The sequence below is a fragment of the Lichenostomus cassidix genome, chromosome 17, assembly GCF_008360975.1.
Source record: "Lichenostomus cassidix isolate B80296 chromosome 17, HeHo_3.0, whole genome shotgun sequence".
Classification (NCBI taxonomy): Eukaryota; Metazoa; Chordata; class Aves; order Passeriformes; family Meliphagidae; genus Lichenostomus; species Lichenostomus cassidix.
Window position 1 is genome coordinate 8146808 of NC_139497.1, and position 19393 is coordinate 8166200.

Consider the following 19393-nt stretch of genomic DNA (forward strand, 5'->3'; position numbering starts at 1 on the left):
CCACAGCTGCCCCAGCAGCTCAGCCATCCCCTAATCCTCTGCCTCTGCACCTTCCAAGGAACACCAGCGGGGGATACTGGGAGCTGTGGATGTTAAGGCACTGTGCCATCCAGTCACATTGTGCTGGGATTGCATTCACACCATAAATTCAAACATTGAGGTTGGGGAGACCTCTGAGGCAGAGAAGCAAAGGAAATTCCCCCAGGACCAAGCAGGAGATGGTTCTTTACATTCATCTTCCAACCTGCGTTTGCATCTGTCCCACAGCAGAGCAAACACAATTTCTGTCATATAAGCTCATTTCTAGACACAGATTTATCCTGATTCTCCCAAAATGTGTCAGGCATGTTTCAATCTCTGCCAGCACAGTCCTGCAAGGCACCTTCATTGCTTGAATTCAGCTTCAGTATTCAGGTTATGTTGGGTGAGAGATTGAAAAAGTCCATTTGAGTTAAAGTCAGAGAATGGAGCAAGCAGGAGCTGAGTTGTTGGCACATGGCACATCTCAAGGTTTTACAGCTGACAGCTTTTCCAGGAAAGACAGGGAAATCAAATGCTCAGGGTGAGAGTGGAAGGTGAGGACTGGACTACAGAAACAGAACATTGCTCTTGTAGGCAGATAATGGCTCATGTTGTGATCATTTCAGACCTCCACCAAATTTTGCCCCTCTAGGAAAAGTTGCCATAGTGATTTGTCATAGGAATGGAGTAATGTGGTCAGTGAAAGCAAAATGTCAAATCTCAGCTCTCAGATAACATAATTTCAGTTTCCAGCAGCAGCAGGCTGTGAATATCCTCATTTAATGATGGGTGGCAGGGTCAGGGTGACTGCAGGGGTAATGGTATGGAAAACAGGGAAACACAAGGCCGGGTGACCTTTGTGACCCGTGGCCATGGGAATCTGAACTTCTCTATTAGTTTATTTTGTTGCTTTGTCTTTTAATAACTGCAATCCATTTCCATTTGTTTTCTTCCCGTAGTAGAGGAACCTCTCCTTAGCACACTCAGTGTCTCAAACACTACCTCAGCCAGCCTGTCACTCACCTGGGAGGCACAGGACAAGGCCTTTGACCATTTTATTCTGGAAGTCAGGAACTCTGACTTCCCCTTGGACTCCCTGGTGCTCACAGTGCCGGGGGACTCTCGGCACCACGTGGTGACCAACCTGAAATCTGCCACTAATTACACAGTCCAGCTCCATGGGGTAATTGATGGGCAAGGTGGGCAGACCTTGACAGCCATGGCAACCACAGGTATTTCACTGTTTCACCTTCCAGGTTTGCTTTTTTGTTCTCCTTTCTCTTGCTGTCCACCGAACTGCTCTAAAACGTGGCTCCAACTCATCATTGTTCCTTTGGGGAATTACATGGACATCACCACAAGGGGAGGCTGAAATACTCTGAAAAAGAGAGTTATGAGACAATGGAAAAGGCTGAAAAAGTGCCCCCAGCATTAAGAGAGTAAACCATGATTGGTTTCCTTATATATACACACCTCTCTGCCAGTTCAGTGTATATATAATTGCCTTGCTCCAGATGGTTGATGTTTTTCACTCAGCATCTTTGCACTCGATCTTGAATGAAGTCATTCATCCCACCCTCACTTCCTCAGCCTGGAGAGGAATGACCTGCATGTCAGTTTTGTCCTCCTGAAACCGAAATATCTCCCAGGGCATTTGCATCTCTGGTGGGAGTCTCATGCAGCATGTGAAATGACCAACCTGAAGTGCATGGAGTGGTCTGGCCACCTTCTGCTGGCTCTGATGTTCTTCTCTGCCCAGGGTTTTTATGTTCCCAGCACAGTGCAGGGCTCAAAAAGCAAATTCCTCCCTTCTTGGTGGTCAGCCCACCACTCTGCCCCTTGCATTGGAGTCTCCACAGCCTGTCTTGTTTCCCTGAGCGCCAGAGCTTTTCCCGTGGTGCTGGTGATTCCAGGATGGCAGGAGATCACTCAGACTTGCCTGAGGATATGATTTCAGCTCATTTTGCATGCAGCACTCCTGGGATTCAGGCTGTCATGATGGGAATGTGATGGGAATGTGATGGGAATGTGCCTGCCATGGATGCAGGTGGCATGTGAAGGAATGTGGCCATGCCAGGATGAGGTTGGAAAGGCTCCCTTTGATCTCTGAGCTGCATGTGAGGCTGAGGGCTCAGTTTTGCTGGGTTTTCCACCCAAGCCTGTTTGCTTTGTGGGTATTTTCTCATCTCCTTGCCTGTCTTCAGGAGCACCATGGTGGCACCTTCCCTGCTGGCCATGAAGGCATCCATGGTCACTGGTTGATAGCATGGCATCTGTGGCATCTGTGACATCTGTGTCCTTAATCGGGGCCACTTCCATTCACCTCTTCCCAGACAATCCTAGAGAAGGAGATGGATTGTTATTTGAAAGTCTTGCAATGAGGGATGGGAATAAAAGTTGGAACATCTTGCAGCAGTTCTTGATTTGGCAAAGAAAAATATTTCAGTCTTTCACCACCCTCTCCCTCCTTGGGATGCTTCTCTCTGACTTTTCTCCCAGCATGAATCACTTTCCCATTGTTATTTTTCCGTGTCTCACTGGCTGCATTTCCCAAAGGTGTTCTTGGTTCTTGCTCAATTGGCAACATAAAAAATAGAAAATCAGCCCAGAGGGCAAACCCAGGATTCTCTGACCCTCTGACTGTTGGGTCATGCTTGTTCTCTCTCTGGGTTTTAATGAATTTTTAATGATTTTTTGTGCAAAATGGAATGGGTTTCAAAGAGAATGGGGAAGGAGCTCTCCCTCTCCTGAAGGACAAGTTTCTCTCCTGGCAGGGCAGAGATGTGAATTTGAATTTCCTCCAGCAGAAAAGTCTTTGGTTCTTAAGGAAGTGCCCTGACCACTGAGCTGTCAGGAAGGAGAGGTGGTGGGGTTTATTGTTTATTAAATATTCTCTGATTGTGGCTAATCAGAGGATAAGGAACACCTTCTCTGTGGAGCCCAGGGAGGTTTTGGCCTGAGATTAGTGCTGAGATAATCACTGTTAGGCCTGAAATCCCTCAGAAACCTCAGGGCCCAAAAATAGAAGTATCTACAACTCCAGGCAACAGAAACACTAAACAGAACCTGAACTGGGATTTCAGGGATTCTTGCCTGAATCCTACTTTCTCTGTTTTGGAATTGCTGTGGATCTCTATTCCCATCAGACTCTCAGTGTGGGATTCCTGCAATTTATATGTGTTGGAGCTGTTGCAGCTTTGGTAAACCAGGCCCACATTTCATTAGGCAAATTGAGTTTATTTGAGAAAACTGAATGAACATAAAAAAATAATTAAGAGTCAGCACTAATTTCAGTGGCTTCTTTCCAAAACCTGAGAAAACAGCTCTTGCCGTGCTGCTCTTTAAAATATTTTCCTTTTCATTCAACCACTGCAAAACAAGCCTAAAACATCATTTTTGAGCCCCTCCATGCTGATTCCCCCACCCCCCCGGAGTAACGCTGCCTGTTCACCTGTGTTCCTTTCCTCCCTCAGAGGCTGAGCCGCAGCTGGGCACGCTCACCCTCACAAATGTTACCCCCGACAGCTTCAACCTGTCCTGGAGCACCCGCGAGGGGCCCTTTGCCGCATTTGTTATCAAAGTCCGCGACTCCCTGGCGGCAGGCGAGGCTCAGGAGCTCACGGTGTCGGGGGACACCCGCAGCACCCACATCTCAGGCCTCTCAGAGCACACTGCCTATGACATTCACGTTCAGGGGACCACCAGGGCAGGGGTGCTCACTGAGCCCCTCACTGCTGTTGTCACCACAGGTACCTCCTCGAAGCTTTGGGGTTTCTTTTTCGGGCTCAGGGAGATGTAAATCCCAAAAGGGCTCTCCCCGGCATGGAGTATCTTGCTAGTAGCAAGGGGCTTGTTTGGAAATGTGGTGCAAGAAGGGGAAGGTTGGCCTTAAAAAAATTCCTAGGAATTTTTTAAAGGGAGTTGAAAGGTCAGGTTGGACAGGGCTTGGAGCAGCCTGGGATAGTGGAAGGTGTCCCTGCTCATGGCAGGGGTGGCACTGGATGATCTTTAAGGTCCCTTCCATCCCAAACCATTCTGTGACTCTCTGGAGCTTTTCTCCCATGTCTAATAACCTTTTCTAACTCCTAAAGTTTGAGGGAGAAATTTGCCTGAGTTGCAATCAGGAGGAGCAGACAGGACTGCCCTGTGGAACATGTCCTATCCCAGGATGATCCCTCCCCTAAATGGGAATCTTGGGGATTACTTGATTAGAAGTAAATAAGATGCAAAAATGTCTCTAAAATTAGTAGATATGAGCTGAATCTCTGGCACCCAAATGTGTAAATATTAATGCAAAAGGGCTTCCAAATTATAACGATTTAGGAGGGAATTTTTCTGCCAAATTCTGACAAAATCAGTTTTGGCAGTTGTGAAACATCCAAACCAAACACAAAGCCCTTTTCAGGAGAAAGTTCTGTCTTGAGCTAACTGGTATTTTCTGAAGAGAGTGGAATTTGAGTGGTTGGAAGATTGGATGGATCAGCTCCTGGGCCAACAGAGCAAGGCTGGACAAATAATATGGAGAAATAGTATGGAGCCAGGGCTTAGCAAAACCACCTGATCTTCCCATTTTGTCAACTTTTGAGTGAGCAAGACACACTGAGAATCTTGGGAAACTTTGGCCTTTTTTTTTTTGCTGAGACTTGGTGGATAAATTCTGAAGAGTTGATCCACATCTTTTAACTGTGAAAAATATCACACTGATGTGAAAAAATGTAAGGACTCCTCAGTGGAATTTCTTTAAGTTGTCAGCATAACCCAGCAGCAGCTGATTTGCTCTGGCTGTGACTTGACTGATTCATGTCCTGTTCTGGCACTTCTGACCCCTCCAGCACCGAGAACTAGAGCTGAAGATATTGACTTGAAATAGGCAAAGAAGCAAAATACAGGAGTTTTGAATCCCCAAATTGAGGTTTGACCCTAAAGCACTGATGGAGGAGAGAAGTGAAAAGAAATGAAAATTTGATGTGTAGCATTTCTAGAGCAGTTTGGTTACAACTTTCTTGCAGTGCATGGGGAGCAGGAGAAATGTGTTCCCACAGTGAGCCTGGGAGGAGTTTCAATGGAGCTTGTGAGTGCTGAGACACCCCTGAGGAAAGTGAAAAATTGAGCACTGGAGGCTCCATTGAAAATCCTCACCTTGTGGTCCTGGCTATTAAATCCACACTTGGGGGAAAAATGTGATTTTTGTCCGGTGGAGTCTGTGACGCTTTCTAATTTGCAATGTTTTTCGCTTTTTCTGTGTGTGTGTTTTTGCACCTTCCCTTCTTTTAGAGGCCATGCCCCCACTGGAAAACCTAACAGTGTCTGACATGAACCCCTATGGGTTCACAGTGTCCTGGATGGCATCGGAGAATGCCTTTGACAACTTTCTAGTAGTCGTGGTGGATTCTGGCAGGCTGCTGGACCCACAGGAGTTCCTCCTTTCGGGAGCCCAGAGAGAACTGAAGCTTAAAGGCCTAATTACTGGCATTGGCTATGAGGTTTTGCTTTCTGGGTTTGCCAAGGGGCACCAAACAAAGCCCCTGAGCGCTCTGGCTGTTACAGGTATTTCAATGTGAGCAAATTGTTCCCTTCCACCTTCTTCTCTCTCTTGCTTTCCTTCTCACACGGAAGATGTTTCATGCAAACCTTGCCTTTTGCATCCTCCTCTGCATCGTGGCTCCACGTAACTCCTCGTGACTGATGGGCTCACCAGGGGAATTCTGCTCCCTTTAACTCGACATTTCCCTGTGAGGGATCCTGTGGAGGAGCATGTGGGGGGCTGAGAGGGAACATTTCTCGTGGTCTTGCAGGAACCTCTAACCAAAGTCTTTAAAGAAGAATGGCTGCATGCAGAGCTCGTCTTGTTAACAGCTGGGCACATCAGGATTGTCCAACAGCAGCATTCTCCAGCTTTCCAGCCATCAGGACCTTCAGGAAGAGCCATGGACTTCTTCCCATGGCCTCTTCTCTTTCCCTCTCTGTGGGTTCCACCCACAGTGGGATCATTGCCACCCCTAAAGCTGGCAGCTCTCTCCACAAACCAGCTCATGTTCCCAGCCAGCACTTGAGCTTTCTTGAGAAATCAAGCCTGATTCTCCCCATAACCATCATTTCTCATCCACACATGCCTGGGCAGCAGTAAAGCTGGGGGGGATCTGGTGGGAGGGTTGAGAGGAAATAAATAGGAATGTGCCTGTGGGGAAGGAAGGATTGCATTGGAGGTGCTGCAGGACATAACCACTCCAGCAGCATTTCTCTGGGTAATGATGCCTGGCCAGGCTGAGCTAGAGGTGTTTTACTGGTAATTAATAACTTACAGCCCTCGGGATCCTTTTGAATGGGTTCATTAAGCAAAGGCAGCAGGTCTTGCATTTGGATTGGAGGGTGCTGTGAAAGAGAGAGGAACTTTTGTGATTCCCATTTGTTGTTGAAGAGCAAAGTAAAGGATTCATCTGAACAGAAACATCACAGAAGTGCATGAAATAAGGGGTTTGCATGGAGAAAAAGAATTTCTTATATTGTCCTCCTAGCAGAGAGAGGCCTGACAATGTCCCAGGCACGCAGTTCTACAGCAGGAATTGGTTTTTATCAGACATAAAGGTGTCACACAGGCAGGGAGGGAGAAATGCCCAGGAAACTCACCTTTAGCATGTGTAACTCTGCATGTGGGAGACAAACTGTGTATGTCCATGCAGTGGATTTGCTGTTCAAGGGTGAAACTTGGAATGGGCCTGCCCACACTGACATTTATCCTGTCCTGTATAACACTAATATTTATTATATATATTTTTTTTTAATAGCTGGCAGATTTTTCCCTTGCTTTGAACTGTGGTTGGATTCTTGCAGTGTGCTATAGCCAGACCTCGGGCAGGTCCCTGATCAACTGATTAAAAAATCATTTCTTTCCCCCACTGCTATCTTCTCCTTTTTTAGAAGCAGAACCCGAGGTCGACAACCTCCTGGTTTCAGACGCCACTCCAGATGGATTCCGTCTCTCCTGGACCGCCGATGACGGGGTTTTCAACAGCTTTGTTCTAAAAATCAGGGACACCAAAAGGAAATCTGACCCCCTGGAGCTGATAGTGCCAGGCCATGAGCGCACCCAGGACATAACAGGGCTGAAAGAGGGCACTGAATATGAGATTGAGCTCTATGGAGTTAGCAGTGGACAACGTTCCCAGCCCGTAAATGCTGTAGCATCCACAGGTATTGTCTTTGCAGTGGGAAAAGTGTGACCTTCCCTGTTTCTTTGCAGTGTTTCCTTTTCACAGCCAGCTCGTGCTGTTCCTGAGGTGTCCTGAGCTGTCTCCTGCATGTCCCTTGTCCAAGTCACTGCTTCAGAGTGCTGGGGGTGTTTGTGATCAACCCAAGCTTCATCACTGTCTGTTTAATATGCTTTAATTGAATTACTTTAATGATCAGGCATTAGGCAGCAGAGTCTGGCAATTAAAGCACTGTCTTTGAGGGCCAAGAAATATTGTCTCTGCATCAGCCTTTTTCAGTGATTTTCTGTGGCTAATTGCATCCCAGCACTGCACAACAATTTACCTCCCTAGAAAAGAGTTATGACAAAATGAATTTACCAGGGCCATTGAGAAGTTTATTTATGGCTTGACCAGCAAAGGCCTAAGCACCATTAACTTAGACTGATCTTACCAGGAGCGACATGTACTCAGTAATTCAAATTGACTTGAGTTTCTTTGCAGAATCAAAGCTTTGATTCAGGTTCATAATTGAAGCGTTTCATTTTGGCACATCTGAATGAAACATTTCACTCTTTTTTCCACATAAAAATTGTGGTTTCATTCTGAAATGTACTTAAAGCTGAAACAAATGATGCAACGTCCCATGAGCCAAATGTGGTCTTTTGAAAATTTTGTGCTTGCTGATATGAAAGTGTGGTAATTTGAAATCAAATTAATCATGGGAGGAGAGGAAAAGGAAGGGGACAGGAAAGGGAGGTGAGATCTCATTGGAGTCTGCAGCTCCTCCCCAGGGGCTGCAGCTCTGAGCTCTGCTCTGGGACAGGGACAGGAGCCAGGGAATGGCTGGAGCTGGGCCAGGGCAGGTCAGGCTGGAGATCAGGAAAGGTTCTTCCCCCAGAGGGTGCTGGGCACTGCCCAGGCTCCCCAGGGAATGGGCACAGCCTGAGGCTGCCAGAGCTCCAGGAGTGTTTGGACAATGCTGCCAGGGATGCCCAGGGTGGCATTGTTGGGTGTCTGTGCAGGGACAGGAGCTGGGCTGGGTGATCCTGTGGGTCCCTCCAGCCCAGGATGTGACTCTAAGTTCAGTGAGTGAAGGAGCCAACAGAAATTCCTAAAGGAGGCATTTGCCTGGCTGTACTCCAGCCAGCAGCCAGGAAAAGGGCAGAATAACTCAGTATTGAACAGCTCCTCCTGAAATGGCCTCACAGCCTCATCCTTCACCTGCTGCCAGTGGGGTCAGCTTGTGAGCACAGCAAGGCTCATTTCTGCCCTCATTCCACTGCTGCCATCACAGCCCTGGAATGAACAGCCAGGCCACCCTCACTGCCCCCAGACACTCACACGGAGCAGAACATGCCTCCATTGACGCTGGATCATTTTTACCTTTTTTCTTTCAGATATTTGTAACCTTGCCAGCACTTTTCCCCACCCTTTCCCCCAGCTAGAAAGACCAAAGCCATTGCAGAGCCCCAAGCCCTGGGGGCACGAGGCTCCTCTCCTCTCTTGGCTCTTCCTGGGAACCAAGGCTGAGAACAAAATCTTCAAGACATGCTGTCATCAACAAGTCCAACTAGTAACAGGGCTGGGAGGCTCCAGAGAAGAGAAGGGGCTTAACCTGGAGGGAATCACATCACCACTTCTCCTCTGAATTGGTGCTTTTGATCAACTCTGCTCATTTCCTAAAACCTGTCAAACTGTATTCAGCCCCGTGGGGGTTGGGCTTTTGTGGGTATTCTTCCATAACTGCCCCTGGAGCTGCAAGAAAGATCCACTTTTCTATGAGCTCCAATACTGAAATGATCTTGAGTTTCATTTCTAGGCCGAAAAAGGCAACACCCTCACCAGTCTCCCTTCCCCAGGCTCCTGATGGAGAGGGATGTTTAAAGTCCCCTGCACTCGTTAGCAGCACATCCCCATCCCCACTGACTCCCAGGATATTTATGGGAAACCACCAAGAGTTGTCATTTTCCTCATGACCACATCCCTGTGCAGTCCTTGCAGGGAGATTTAGCACATGTCACCTCCCAGAGCCAATAGCCCAGGAGATGTTTGTCAGCTGGAAATAGCCTGTGAATAATGGACAATAGAGCCACAAAACCCCAGCTAAATAATTTGGGCTGCAGGTTACACCACGCTGGGTGGGTGGCTGCCAAGGCATCCAGCTAATTTCTTTTTTAGGAGTGGATTATTGCACAAACATATGGATATTTATAGCATTTCCAGCATGGTTGCAAAGAAAGATTTCTATCCCTGAAGAGGGAATTTGGCCACTGCTGCTCTCACTGTTGGTGTCTTTTAGAAACTTATCTGTAAAATCTCAGTTAAGATGCAATTCAGGCACCACAGAGAGACCACAACACACCCCTGGGCCAATTAATATCCTTGTGGGAAGTGTGGGCCTCATGCTGCTCCTTTCCTCTTCTTCCAATGGTGTTTTGCCACACTCTGACAGCATTTTTTCCTTTTTGAGATGAACACTTCACATCTTTAAATGTGATAAATGCAACCTGCTGCTTCCTGTTGATTAGGAGTAGAAAGCCAGGGAACATCCTCCACTAATCTCTTAGGAATGAAAGAACAATTAGCAAAAAACATCCCTAAAAAGCGGCAGCTCTCAGGTACCATGGGTGTTTTAGCAGCCTCTCAGGAAAGTTCTCTGTCTCTCACACAGCTCTGGGGAAGATGCTGGAGGATTATTTCCCTGTGCCTAAGATAATATTCCTGCCCAAGGGATGACCTGAGGTACTTTGTGAGTCAGGAGCACTCTGGCTGCTTTCTGTGCCTGCTTCATTCTGGCTTTCAGGTGGCCCAAGAAGATGATTTCATTTGCCTCTTTCTCATTTCCCTGTGCTCAAAGGTGTAAATCTCTCACATCTCCAGGACTCATTCCAGGACAGATGCTCCAATGGTCCATTCTATTTTTTGCCAGATTCTCTTCCAGGACAGCTGCAGCTGGGGGGTTTGGGGATGTGGAAAACTCACCCAGTCAAAGCTCTGCTTACTGCTCTTTGTCATGCAGCTCACCTGGTGCACAAAACAAGCCTGAGGCCCTTGGAATGTGTACAGCAGAGTCCAAGTGGGATGGATTGGGTACTTTATTTCCTGGGAATGGCTGAAATTCCCCATGTGTGTGCAAACCAAGCATTGTGCATCTGCTTGGTCCCCAAAATTACCACTGGCCTTTTTCCTCCACCACTCAGGGTGCCTATATTGTGATTTTCTCTTCCCTCTCTTTCCCAGATTTTCTGTATTTTCTCCAGTTTCCTTCACACTGTACCCAAATCAGCAGCACTTAGCTTTTCCAACCCCACCTTACTTCCTTCATTATCTGTAATTCTTTTCTCTCCTGGGCTTTTCCTTGTGAGCAAACCCCACAAACACAACCCATCCAGTGAGCTCCAGAGACACAATTTACATTTCTCCTGAGAGCTCGGTTGTTTTTCTCTCCTTGCCTTTTGGTTGATTTAGTGCCTTGCAGCTTTGGGGACACATGGAACAAACAGCCCTCTGACTCCTTTCCCGCAGGCACGTTCTTTCCAAGCTATTTCAAGCTCAGTCCCTATTTTTTTCCCTCCTCTTGCCCCCCTTCCCCTGCCCTCAGCCTGTCTCCACTCCTCTTCGTGTGGCTGATGTTTGGGATCTCTCCTCTTCGTGCTGATGGCCTGTTCTGGGTGTGCTGTTTATTTTTTAATACCTCAGGGTTGTTTTGGTTACAGCCAAAAAAAGCTGGAAAGATTGGAAGTGGGATGCTCAATGTAACCCTTGAAGTGGCAGCTCTCTTTACCATGTCCTCCCAAAGCCCTTTCCAGGCTTATTTTGCAGGATTTTAAGTAAACCTCTGACTGGAATGTTTCAGACATGTGCTGGTCCTAAGTTTTGGTCATTTTGGGTAAAATCTGGCCTTTGTTTGCCCAGCTTGCTGATTGAATTTCTGTGGGCAAAGGCAGTGCTCAATACAGGCAGGGAAGGGCTGGGTTTTATGACAAAGAGCTGCAGTGGAGCCACGAGTGTCTTCCTCATGGTGGTTGGAGTTGGATATTCACTGGATGGATGTGCTTGAAAGAAAAATCATGGGCTCAGAGAGAGATTCCAGGAGGAAAATCTTGTTGCTTCTGGCTTGAAGTCAACAGAAGCTCCAGGAGTCAGTGCTTGCCTGACTGCCACACCTGAGGCTCCTTGGAGCATCCTGTGCTAGGAACTTCATGCTCAGGGAGAGAGATCTGGCCCTGGCTGCCATTGCTGTGTGTCACAGAGGGATTCAGTCTAAAAATCCTCCAAGTGAAACTGGGGGAGAAAAAATTCCAAATATCTCGGCACTAGGATGGCATTTCTGCAAATGTTCCTCCCTGCTTTTCTGTAGCTCTGAAATCTCTGTCACTTCAATATGTAGACACATGATGGGTATTTTTAACCTTTGCACTACTGGAATGATCCTGAAAAAGTGAAAATCTAGGCCAAATAGGTTGTTGCTGTAATAAAACCATGCAGGTTGGTAGCTCCTGCATTAGTGTGGCTCAGAGCAGAATATTGACAGCTCCAGCTCTGGGGACAGAGGGATAAAACAAATCAGAATTCCACCCCTAAGGACTGATAAACAAATGATTCACCTTTGCATCCTCTGTGGTGTGTTGTCTGTTCTCCCCTGACAGTGGTTGGCTCTCCCAAGGGAATTTCTTTCTCCGACATCACGGAAAATGCAGCCACGGTCAGCTGGACTCCTCCTCGCTCCCGAGTGGAAACCTTCCGGATCTCCTACGTCCCTGTCACGGGAGGTGAGAGGGGCAGGGGGTGGCAGGGAGAGCAGGGAGGCTTTGCTGGACTGCCAGCCTTCCTTTCAGTGCATCTCCCAAGTGATCTCACACAGATAATCTCATTTTTGCTTCAGGAATTTGGGTGTGAAGCCGAACTTTGGCCACAGTGTCCACAGTGAGGTGGAGGTTGGAATGGTTGCACTCCTACTAAGTGTCTCTCTAAGCCTCCTCAGCAAGGAGAAGTTTCCAAAATGTCTCATTATTTTCAGCGAAACAAATTGGAAAAGATGGCCCTTGGAAATAATAATCATAATCCATGGCTGTAATAACTTTTCAAGGCAGTGATTTGCTCAGTGCTCCCCAAAGTTGTCTCATTCTGGTTTAGTGCTCAACTTCAAAAACTTCCTGTGCTTCAACAGATTCTTAACCTAACTTAGAGACGTATCTGAAGGGAAACAGCCAAAGAACAAACTGTAAAGACATTGGGACTAAAAGAAGTCCTGCTGTTGACTGAGACAAGTAAAGGTTTAGGCCTTTAGACAATATAGCAGTTTTAAATGTACAGTGGTCCCACAGAAGAAGAGGAATCCAGTCATGGAGTCAGGCACTTGGCTAAGTGCTTTCCTGGAATAAACCCAGGATTTGGAGCAACTCTGGGTGCTAAGTGCTCAGCCACACACAGAGCACCTTTCACAATAACATCTAATAGATCTTTATTCTAAATGAGGTGTGTAAGGGAGAATTTTCCAGCCCTCACCACAAACAAGGCAGAGCTACACTGCAAGTCTTGTCCTCGAGGTGTTTGAACTTCCATGGACAGACTGCTGTGTTTTCTGCTTACGTCTTGTTTATCAAATTGCATGTTTTGAAGAGAAATCACAGAATGGTTTTGGGTTGGAAGAGACCCTAAAGCTTATCTCATTCCAACGCCCTGCTGTGGACAGGGATACCTTCCACTAAAAATCTTAATATTTTTTTACTGAATGCAAACCAATTATTTGAATTAAGGTGTCATGGCAGCAATATTTGACACCACTGGTTGTAACTCACTGAGGAAAAATCTCCTCCTGCTGTAGAAACACACCCATGGTGGCCACAATGTCTTTAAGGTGAAAAACACCCTTCAAGCATTTCCTGGAGTATTGTGTCACTCACTCATCCCTGGGCATTTGGCCTCATCCTAGGTACTCCAAACGTTGTCACAGTCGATGGCAGCAAGACAAGGACCAAGCTGGTGAAGCTAGTGCCAGGTGTGGATTACAACGTCAGCATCATCTCTGTGAAGGGCTTTGAGGAAAGCGAGCCCATCTCTGGCATCCTGCAAACAGGTAATGCAGCAAGGGCAAACAGCAGCTTTCCCAGTGGATCCTCTGCAGCTGCAGAGCCACTGAGATCTCATTTTTGCTGCCCACACAAACTGGAGGAAGGGTTTTGCCTGTTCCTTTAATTATTTACATTTTTTATGAGGATAGAACTTGTAAATTTGGCCAGACTCCCTCCCATTTGCTAAATGCTAAACAAACTTGTGAGACAGAGACAATTGATGTATTTATGGTTCTAATTCATCAGAAAAAAACCCAGAAGTCTGGTTTTTTTGTGATTTTTTTGTTTGTTTGTTTGTTTGTTTGTTTTGTTTTGGGTTTGGGGGTGTTTTTTGGGGTGGGGGGGTTGGTTGGTTGGTTGGTTGGTTTGGGGGTTTCTTTTTTTGTTTTTTGGGGGTGGGTTTTTTTGGTTTTTGGTTTTGGTTGGTTTTTGTTTGTTTGTTTGTTTGGGGGGTTTTTGTTGTAGTTGTTGTTTTGGTTTTTGGTTTTGGTTTTTTTTTTTAATTAATGCCATTTTTAGATGAGAGAGCAAAGGGCCAGCTCAGCCGAGCAGTTCAGACCAGTTTCTGTTGTGGGCTCCACATCTCCCAGGATCCAGACTGTTCCAAGCATAAAAACATTCTCTCTCCTGCTTTTTTTCTTCAATAGCCTCTCAATAATTTTCTCAATATTCTGCCTTCTGATTTTCTCTTTAAATATCCCTGCAGGAATTGAGGGTCCACTCTGCTCCTGCTGACCCCTCCTGGCATTCTTTTAGGGAGGCTAACAAACATCCAGAGAGCTGAGGAAAGAACAAGACTGAGTATGGGATAATGACAGGAGATTTATAGCCCATTTCAGCCATTCTGGAGGCAGAGATCCATCTTAATTCAGGGAGAACATAAACCTGTGTGAAAAACGAGGAGGCAAGGCAGGACATGTGGGGATTTTGGATGCCTGGCTGGCTGTGGGATTGGTTGATTTTAAACAAGCTGCTGGAAGGTCACAGTGGCCATCAGCTGCCGTCACTTTGGTTATTTTTCCCAGCTCTGTCTCCTGAGTTTGCTCCAAAAACCAGCTCAGATTTGAGAATGTTGAGAGAAATATGTCAGCTCTGCCAGAGGCGTTGAGACTGATGGTATCAAGAGTGGGCTGAGAACTTAGTTCTCTCTGTTCCCAGCCTTTCATCTCTTCCAGCATTGACCTCCCTTTCCAGTGGAGGCTTTTGGGGTCTCTTCAGAGGCACTGACGTCTTTCCTGCAGAACTCCACAATCCCAAAGGGAGTCATAAAAGCTGCACTGAGTTTTGGGCATTTTCTACCCTGGATTTACAACACGGCACTGCACAGAGCTGAGAGTGTTTGTCCAACTCCTTCAATCTGTTTTCCTTCCAGCTCTGGACAGCCCCTCAGGCCTGCTGGTGGTGAACATCACGGATTCCGAGGCTCTGGCGACGTGGCAGCCAGCAATTGCTGCTGTGGATAACTACGTGGTGTCCTACTCCTCTGAGCAAGGTGAGGGGAGCTGGGAACAGGCTGGGGAGCTGAAGGATTAAAGCTCTCAGGTGGTGCTCATTGGAACTACAGGATAGTCATGGAATCACAGAATATCCCGAGTCGGAGGATCATCAAATCCAACTCCTGGCCCTGCACAGACACCCCAACAATCCCACCCTGTGCATCCCTGAGAGCATTTTCCAAATGCTCCTGGAGCTCTGGCAGCCTCGGGGCTCTTATTTGGAGGAGGGACCTTGCTGGAAGCATTAAAAAAATTATAATTTTAATTCAGCACCCTCGATTCAGCCACGAGCAGGGATTCCCGGGCAGCAGAGGAGGTGTTATAATTCCTGTGAACACTAGAGAGAGCTCACACTTTTGGAGAAAGGGCTCTGGTGTAACTCAGAGCCAGCAGAGGCATCAGCACAGACACAGCAATCAGGGCTTGTATTATTTTCCACTTGCACCAACCAGGAATAAAATAACTCAGCGAGTGGAGCATGGCATTGAGCACATCACAGTGTATCTGATGATGCTGATTTATTTTTTTTTATCTATGTTTTCTTCTCAGAGCCAGAAGTGACTCAGATGGTGTCAGGGAACACTGTGGAGTATGACCTGAAGGGACTCCAGCCCGCCACAGAGTACACACTGAGCATCCACGCACTGAAGGACACGCAGAGGAGTGAAACTCTCTCCACACACTTCACCACAGGTGCCACTGCCACCCCTCAGCTGCCAGCCCTGCTGGTCCCACTGCTCTGTGTGCCCCTGGTGCTTCTTTTACTGGATAACTGGATTTTGATAGTGTTTACACCAACAAACTCCCAGTGTGAGTGATCAGAGGTGGTTTAATGGCAGCACTTCTGCAGATTCTCACACACAAATGGAGCAGCTTTTCTTTGGCAGCTGAAGGTGCCCAGTTGGTTTCACACTCATGGCTTTCCATGAGCATCAAGGAAATCAGGGATGTTTCTCATTTCCCTGACTTGGTTTGTCCCAGGGTATTAATTAGAGAGCCAGGAGCCACACCAATCCTCTCTTCTAATCACAGTGGAGCTTGGAGCCAGACCAAGCAGGAAAAGTTTTCCCATTCTGAAAAGTTTTCCCATTCTAAAAAAAATCATTGGAACCAAAGTTTTATTTCTTGGGAATATATAAATACCAATCTGTCTTGTGAGAAATAATGAAATGCACCATTTTGTCTCCAAAGACATTTCTGTGCAACTGCTCATAAACTAAAGTGCCTGGAACAAGCCAATATTTTAGCTCAGATAAAGTTAACACCTTTATTTTAAGCTACCAAAGGGAAAATTAGTTTTTAACCACCAAATTTAGGTTGAAGTGGTTTTTTTTCCTTTCAAATTTCTCAGGAGGAAAGGTTTGTTTTCCCGGCCTGTTTTAATATATAGCATAATTAACTTTGTATGGATGGGATTGTAATTGCTCTGGTGTCTCCTGCAGGACTGGATGCTCCCAGAGATCTGAGTGCCACTGAGGTTCAGTCAGAGACAGCAGTGATCAGCTGGAGGCCTCCCCGTGCTCCTGTCACTGGGTATCTCCTGATCTATGAGTCCATTGATGGCAGAGTCAAGGTAACCAAACCAGAGGGGCTGTGCCTCCAGCCTGGGCAGTAGAGAGGCTCTCAAGTGTCCAGAAATGCAACATAATTCATGTTCCTTAATTTAAATACTTAATTTTAAAATGTTAATTGCCTTTTTCGGTGCTAGACTGAATGCAAATGCGTTTTAAAGCTGTTTAAGGACTTTCTGACATTACACCCTGAAACAGAAGCTCCATTCCAGGCTGAATTTTGCCATTCATCCCTCCACAATACAGATAAAAGCACAAGCATTTTCCTTCATTCCAAACCTGGTTCATGAAATAAACTCACACCCCCTGAAGGACATAATTCCCTTTTATAAACTCAGGAGAATCCCAGTGCAAAAGGGGTGTCTGAGGCAGGAGGAGCTGCCTTTGGAAGTGCCTCTTACTCTCCTAGAATTTTATTCTGTTCCTACATAATTAGATCACTGTAAATGCTTAAATATCACTCAGGGGAATTCCAGCAAAAAAGGACAATTTTGGATGCTCAGCCTGGCATATCAGAGAGGGTTCTGATTTTCAGGAAGGCAAATTCCCTAAGCACACTGAAAATCAGTCTTTTAATGTCACAGCAAAACAGCCTTTTGGAGCCTGGAGTGTAAAATTTCCTTGTCCTAAAGGATGATTCTTCCCAGGTTTTTATGAATTTCACAATCTGTACTTTCAGGGCATGGAAACATTTATGCTGCCTTGCTTTTAAACCTCACAGCTTGTACATGATGATGGTAACACTTATTTCCAGGCAGCTTTTATTGAATTTTTAAAGATTATCCTGGTAAAAATCTTAGAGGATTAGTTTTATATTAATTAATCTAGATGGTTAAAAATACCATAAATAATTACAACAAAAAATAACGTGACAGAATAAAACATGTAACCGTTCTGATTTATTTCTCAGAGATTTCCCTGCATTATTTCTTTTCTCCATAGGAAGTCATCCTAAACCCTGAGACAACTTCCTACAGCCTGGCAGAGCTGAGCCCCTCCACGCAGTACACAGTGAGACTGCAGGCTCTGAGTGGAGCCCTGAGGAGCAAAACCATCCAGACCATTCTCACCACAAGTAAGGACATTAGAACACAGCTGAAATAATCAACATGACTGCTCTCAGACCAGAGCTGAGCTCTGCAATGACACACAGACTTCACACAAGGTTTTAATCCACTTGTAGTGTTGGTGCAAAGTCCCTGTTGTCCCAGAGTTGTCGTCTGCTCTGCCTTGGCAGGATGAAATTCCAATATCCATTCACATCACCTCATAATCCTTTCTCTGGTGAAACATCCTGCTTTTCCCACGTGAAATATCAACAGGAATTCTTCAAAATCCAGCTGACACCTTGATTTCCCCCTGTATCGATCGCAGCGAGCTGTGAAAACAAATCAGAGTTTGGAGGTGAAATGAAGCAAACCACAAATGCACACACACATCAGTGAGGAGATGAGTTTCTGGGCAGTTTTTTCTCCTCTCTCAGAGCTGGGCTGTCTCAAAGCCCCTCTGCACATGTGCTCCAGCCCTAACAGGACAGCTCTGCAGCTCTGTGCAAGGATAAATTGGCTCCTCTGAAGGTCACTTCACAGCTGACATTAAAAGAAAGAAGTTGTTCAGTATTAGCTGTGACACTCTGCCTGTCATTTGTCTCACTTTTCACAGTTCCCAGCCTTTCAGGCCCAGCAGGACCTTCAGTCATTGCCATTCCCTCTCCTGCTGTTGGTACCAACTCCATCCCAAGGACTCCCAAAAGTCACCCAGCCCCACCTCTGCTCAGTCACTGTGCAGAGCAGGAGGAACTCCACCAGCAGGCCCCAAAACACATCCAGAAATAGTAGAGGAAGCAAATCTGGGTGCTTTTAGGTGATGTTTGGCAGATTGACCACGAGCAGGGACTGAGCAGGGCACCTTCAGCCATGGGAACAGTGTCAGACTCATTCAGGCAGGTGCTTCAGCTTGGCCTGAACTCTGAAAATGCATTTGTGTCTATTTAGTGACAGGGAAACACTGAAGGAGCTCCCTGTAGAGTCACTTTTCTCCAAATCTCAAAGCTGATGGGAACCTGCATGGCCTTAAGTCACACGAGGGGAGGTTTGAATTAGATGTCAGGAGAAATTTCTTCCTGGAAAGAGTTGTAAAGCACTGGAATAGGCTGTGTGGTGGGGAGTTCTTTCAGGGGTGTTCTTTCGTGACACCACAATGGTATGGCAAAGACCCTTTATTGCAAAAATCCAGAGTTCTTAAGCTGTTAGTTTGTTATGAGTTTACACACTTGTGAGGCACAACAAATGTGCTTAACCAACACCACAGATCAGGATAGGAACATCAGGTGTGACCAACCACAGCCCCACTGTGAGCACTGATTGGTTCTAATCATTGTTTTACAATGTATAACTTGTTTTTCACGTCTAGTTTAGCCGAATCATTCCCAGAATGCTTTTCTAGTTAGCCAAAGTGACAGAAGTGAGCAAGGATTTGGCAAGAGCAGCAAAGCCCTCACTTTGTATGACCTTTCTGCTCCACAGTGGTGGTGTCCCTTCTCTGTCACACCATCAGAGGCTGGTAGATTTGGGTTTCCCCAAAATTTGCTGTAACACAGCTCATGGACTTCAGTCTTTAGCTGGAGGGTATGCTCCCATCCTGGCAGGGAGTCTGGCATTCCCAGAACTTGCAGAGGTGCAGATGTGAAAGAGGACATTCAAAAGAAGAATCCCCATCATCTGCTGCATCCTGGGAATGTTCTGTGCAGGATCCCATTACAGATCCGTTCCTGGGATCTGCACTGACCCTCAAGTGATTCTCCTGAGTCACCTACACATTCCCATAGCTGCTAATTTCCTAAGGAATGCTTTCTCTTTCTCTTTGTGCAGCTGGGCTCCTCTACCCCTACCCCAAGGATTGCTCCCAGGCCCTGCTGAATGGAGAATCCACCTCTGGGCTCTACACCATTTACCTGAACGGGGACAAGGCTCAGCCTCTGCAAGTGTTCTGTGACATGGGCGAGGACGGGGGCGGCTGGATTGTGAGTATGGGGCAGGGGC

General features: G+C 46.5%; 1 protein-coding gene across 4 annotated transcripts in view; it reads left to right on the top strand.

Moving 5' to 3' along the window:
* Nucleotides 1-19393, top strand: part of TNC (tenascin C) — a 66859-nt gene that overhangs the window by 41849 nt on the left and 5617 nt on the right. For 2 of the 4 annotated variants that reach the window (XM_085077219.1, XM_085077220.1), the window contains 8 exons: nucleotides 6940-7212; nucleotides 11861-11983; nucleotides 13147-13290; nucleotides 14658-14777; nucleotides 15331-15474; nucleotides 16224-16354; nucleotides 17295-17427; nucleotides 19223-19374. In XM_085077219.1, the coding sequence (XP_084933345.1) occupies nucleotides 6940-7212; nucleotides 11861-11983; nucleotides 13147-13290; nucleotides 14658-14777; nucleotides 15331-15474; nucleotides 16224-16354; nucleotides 17295-17427; nucleotides 19223-19374 (1220 nt within the window). Of the gene's footprint in view, nucleotides 1-980; nucleotides 1254-3494; nucleotides 3771-5295; nucleotides 5569-6939; nucleotides 7213-11860; nucleotides 11984-13146; nucleotides 13291-14657; nucleotides 14778-15330; nucleotides 15475-16223; nucleotides 16355-17294; nucleotides 17428-19222; nucleotides 19375-19393 lie in introns of all 4 variants that reach the window. The other 2 variants (XM_085077218.1, XM_085077221.1) reach the window with 2 other exon arrangements.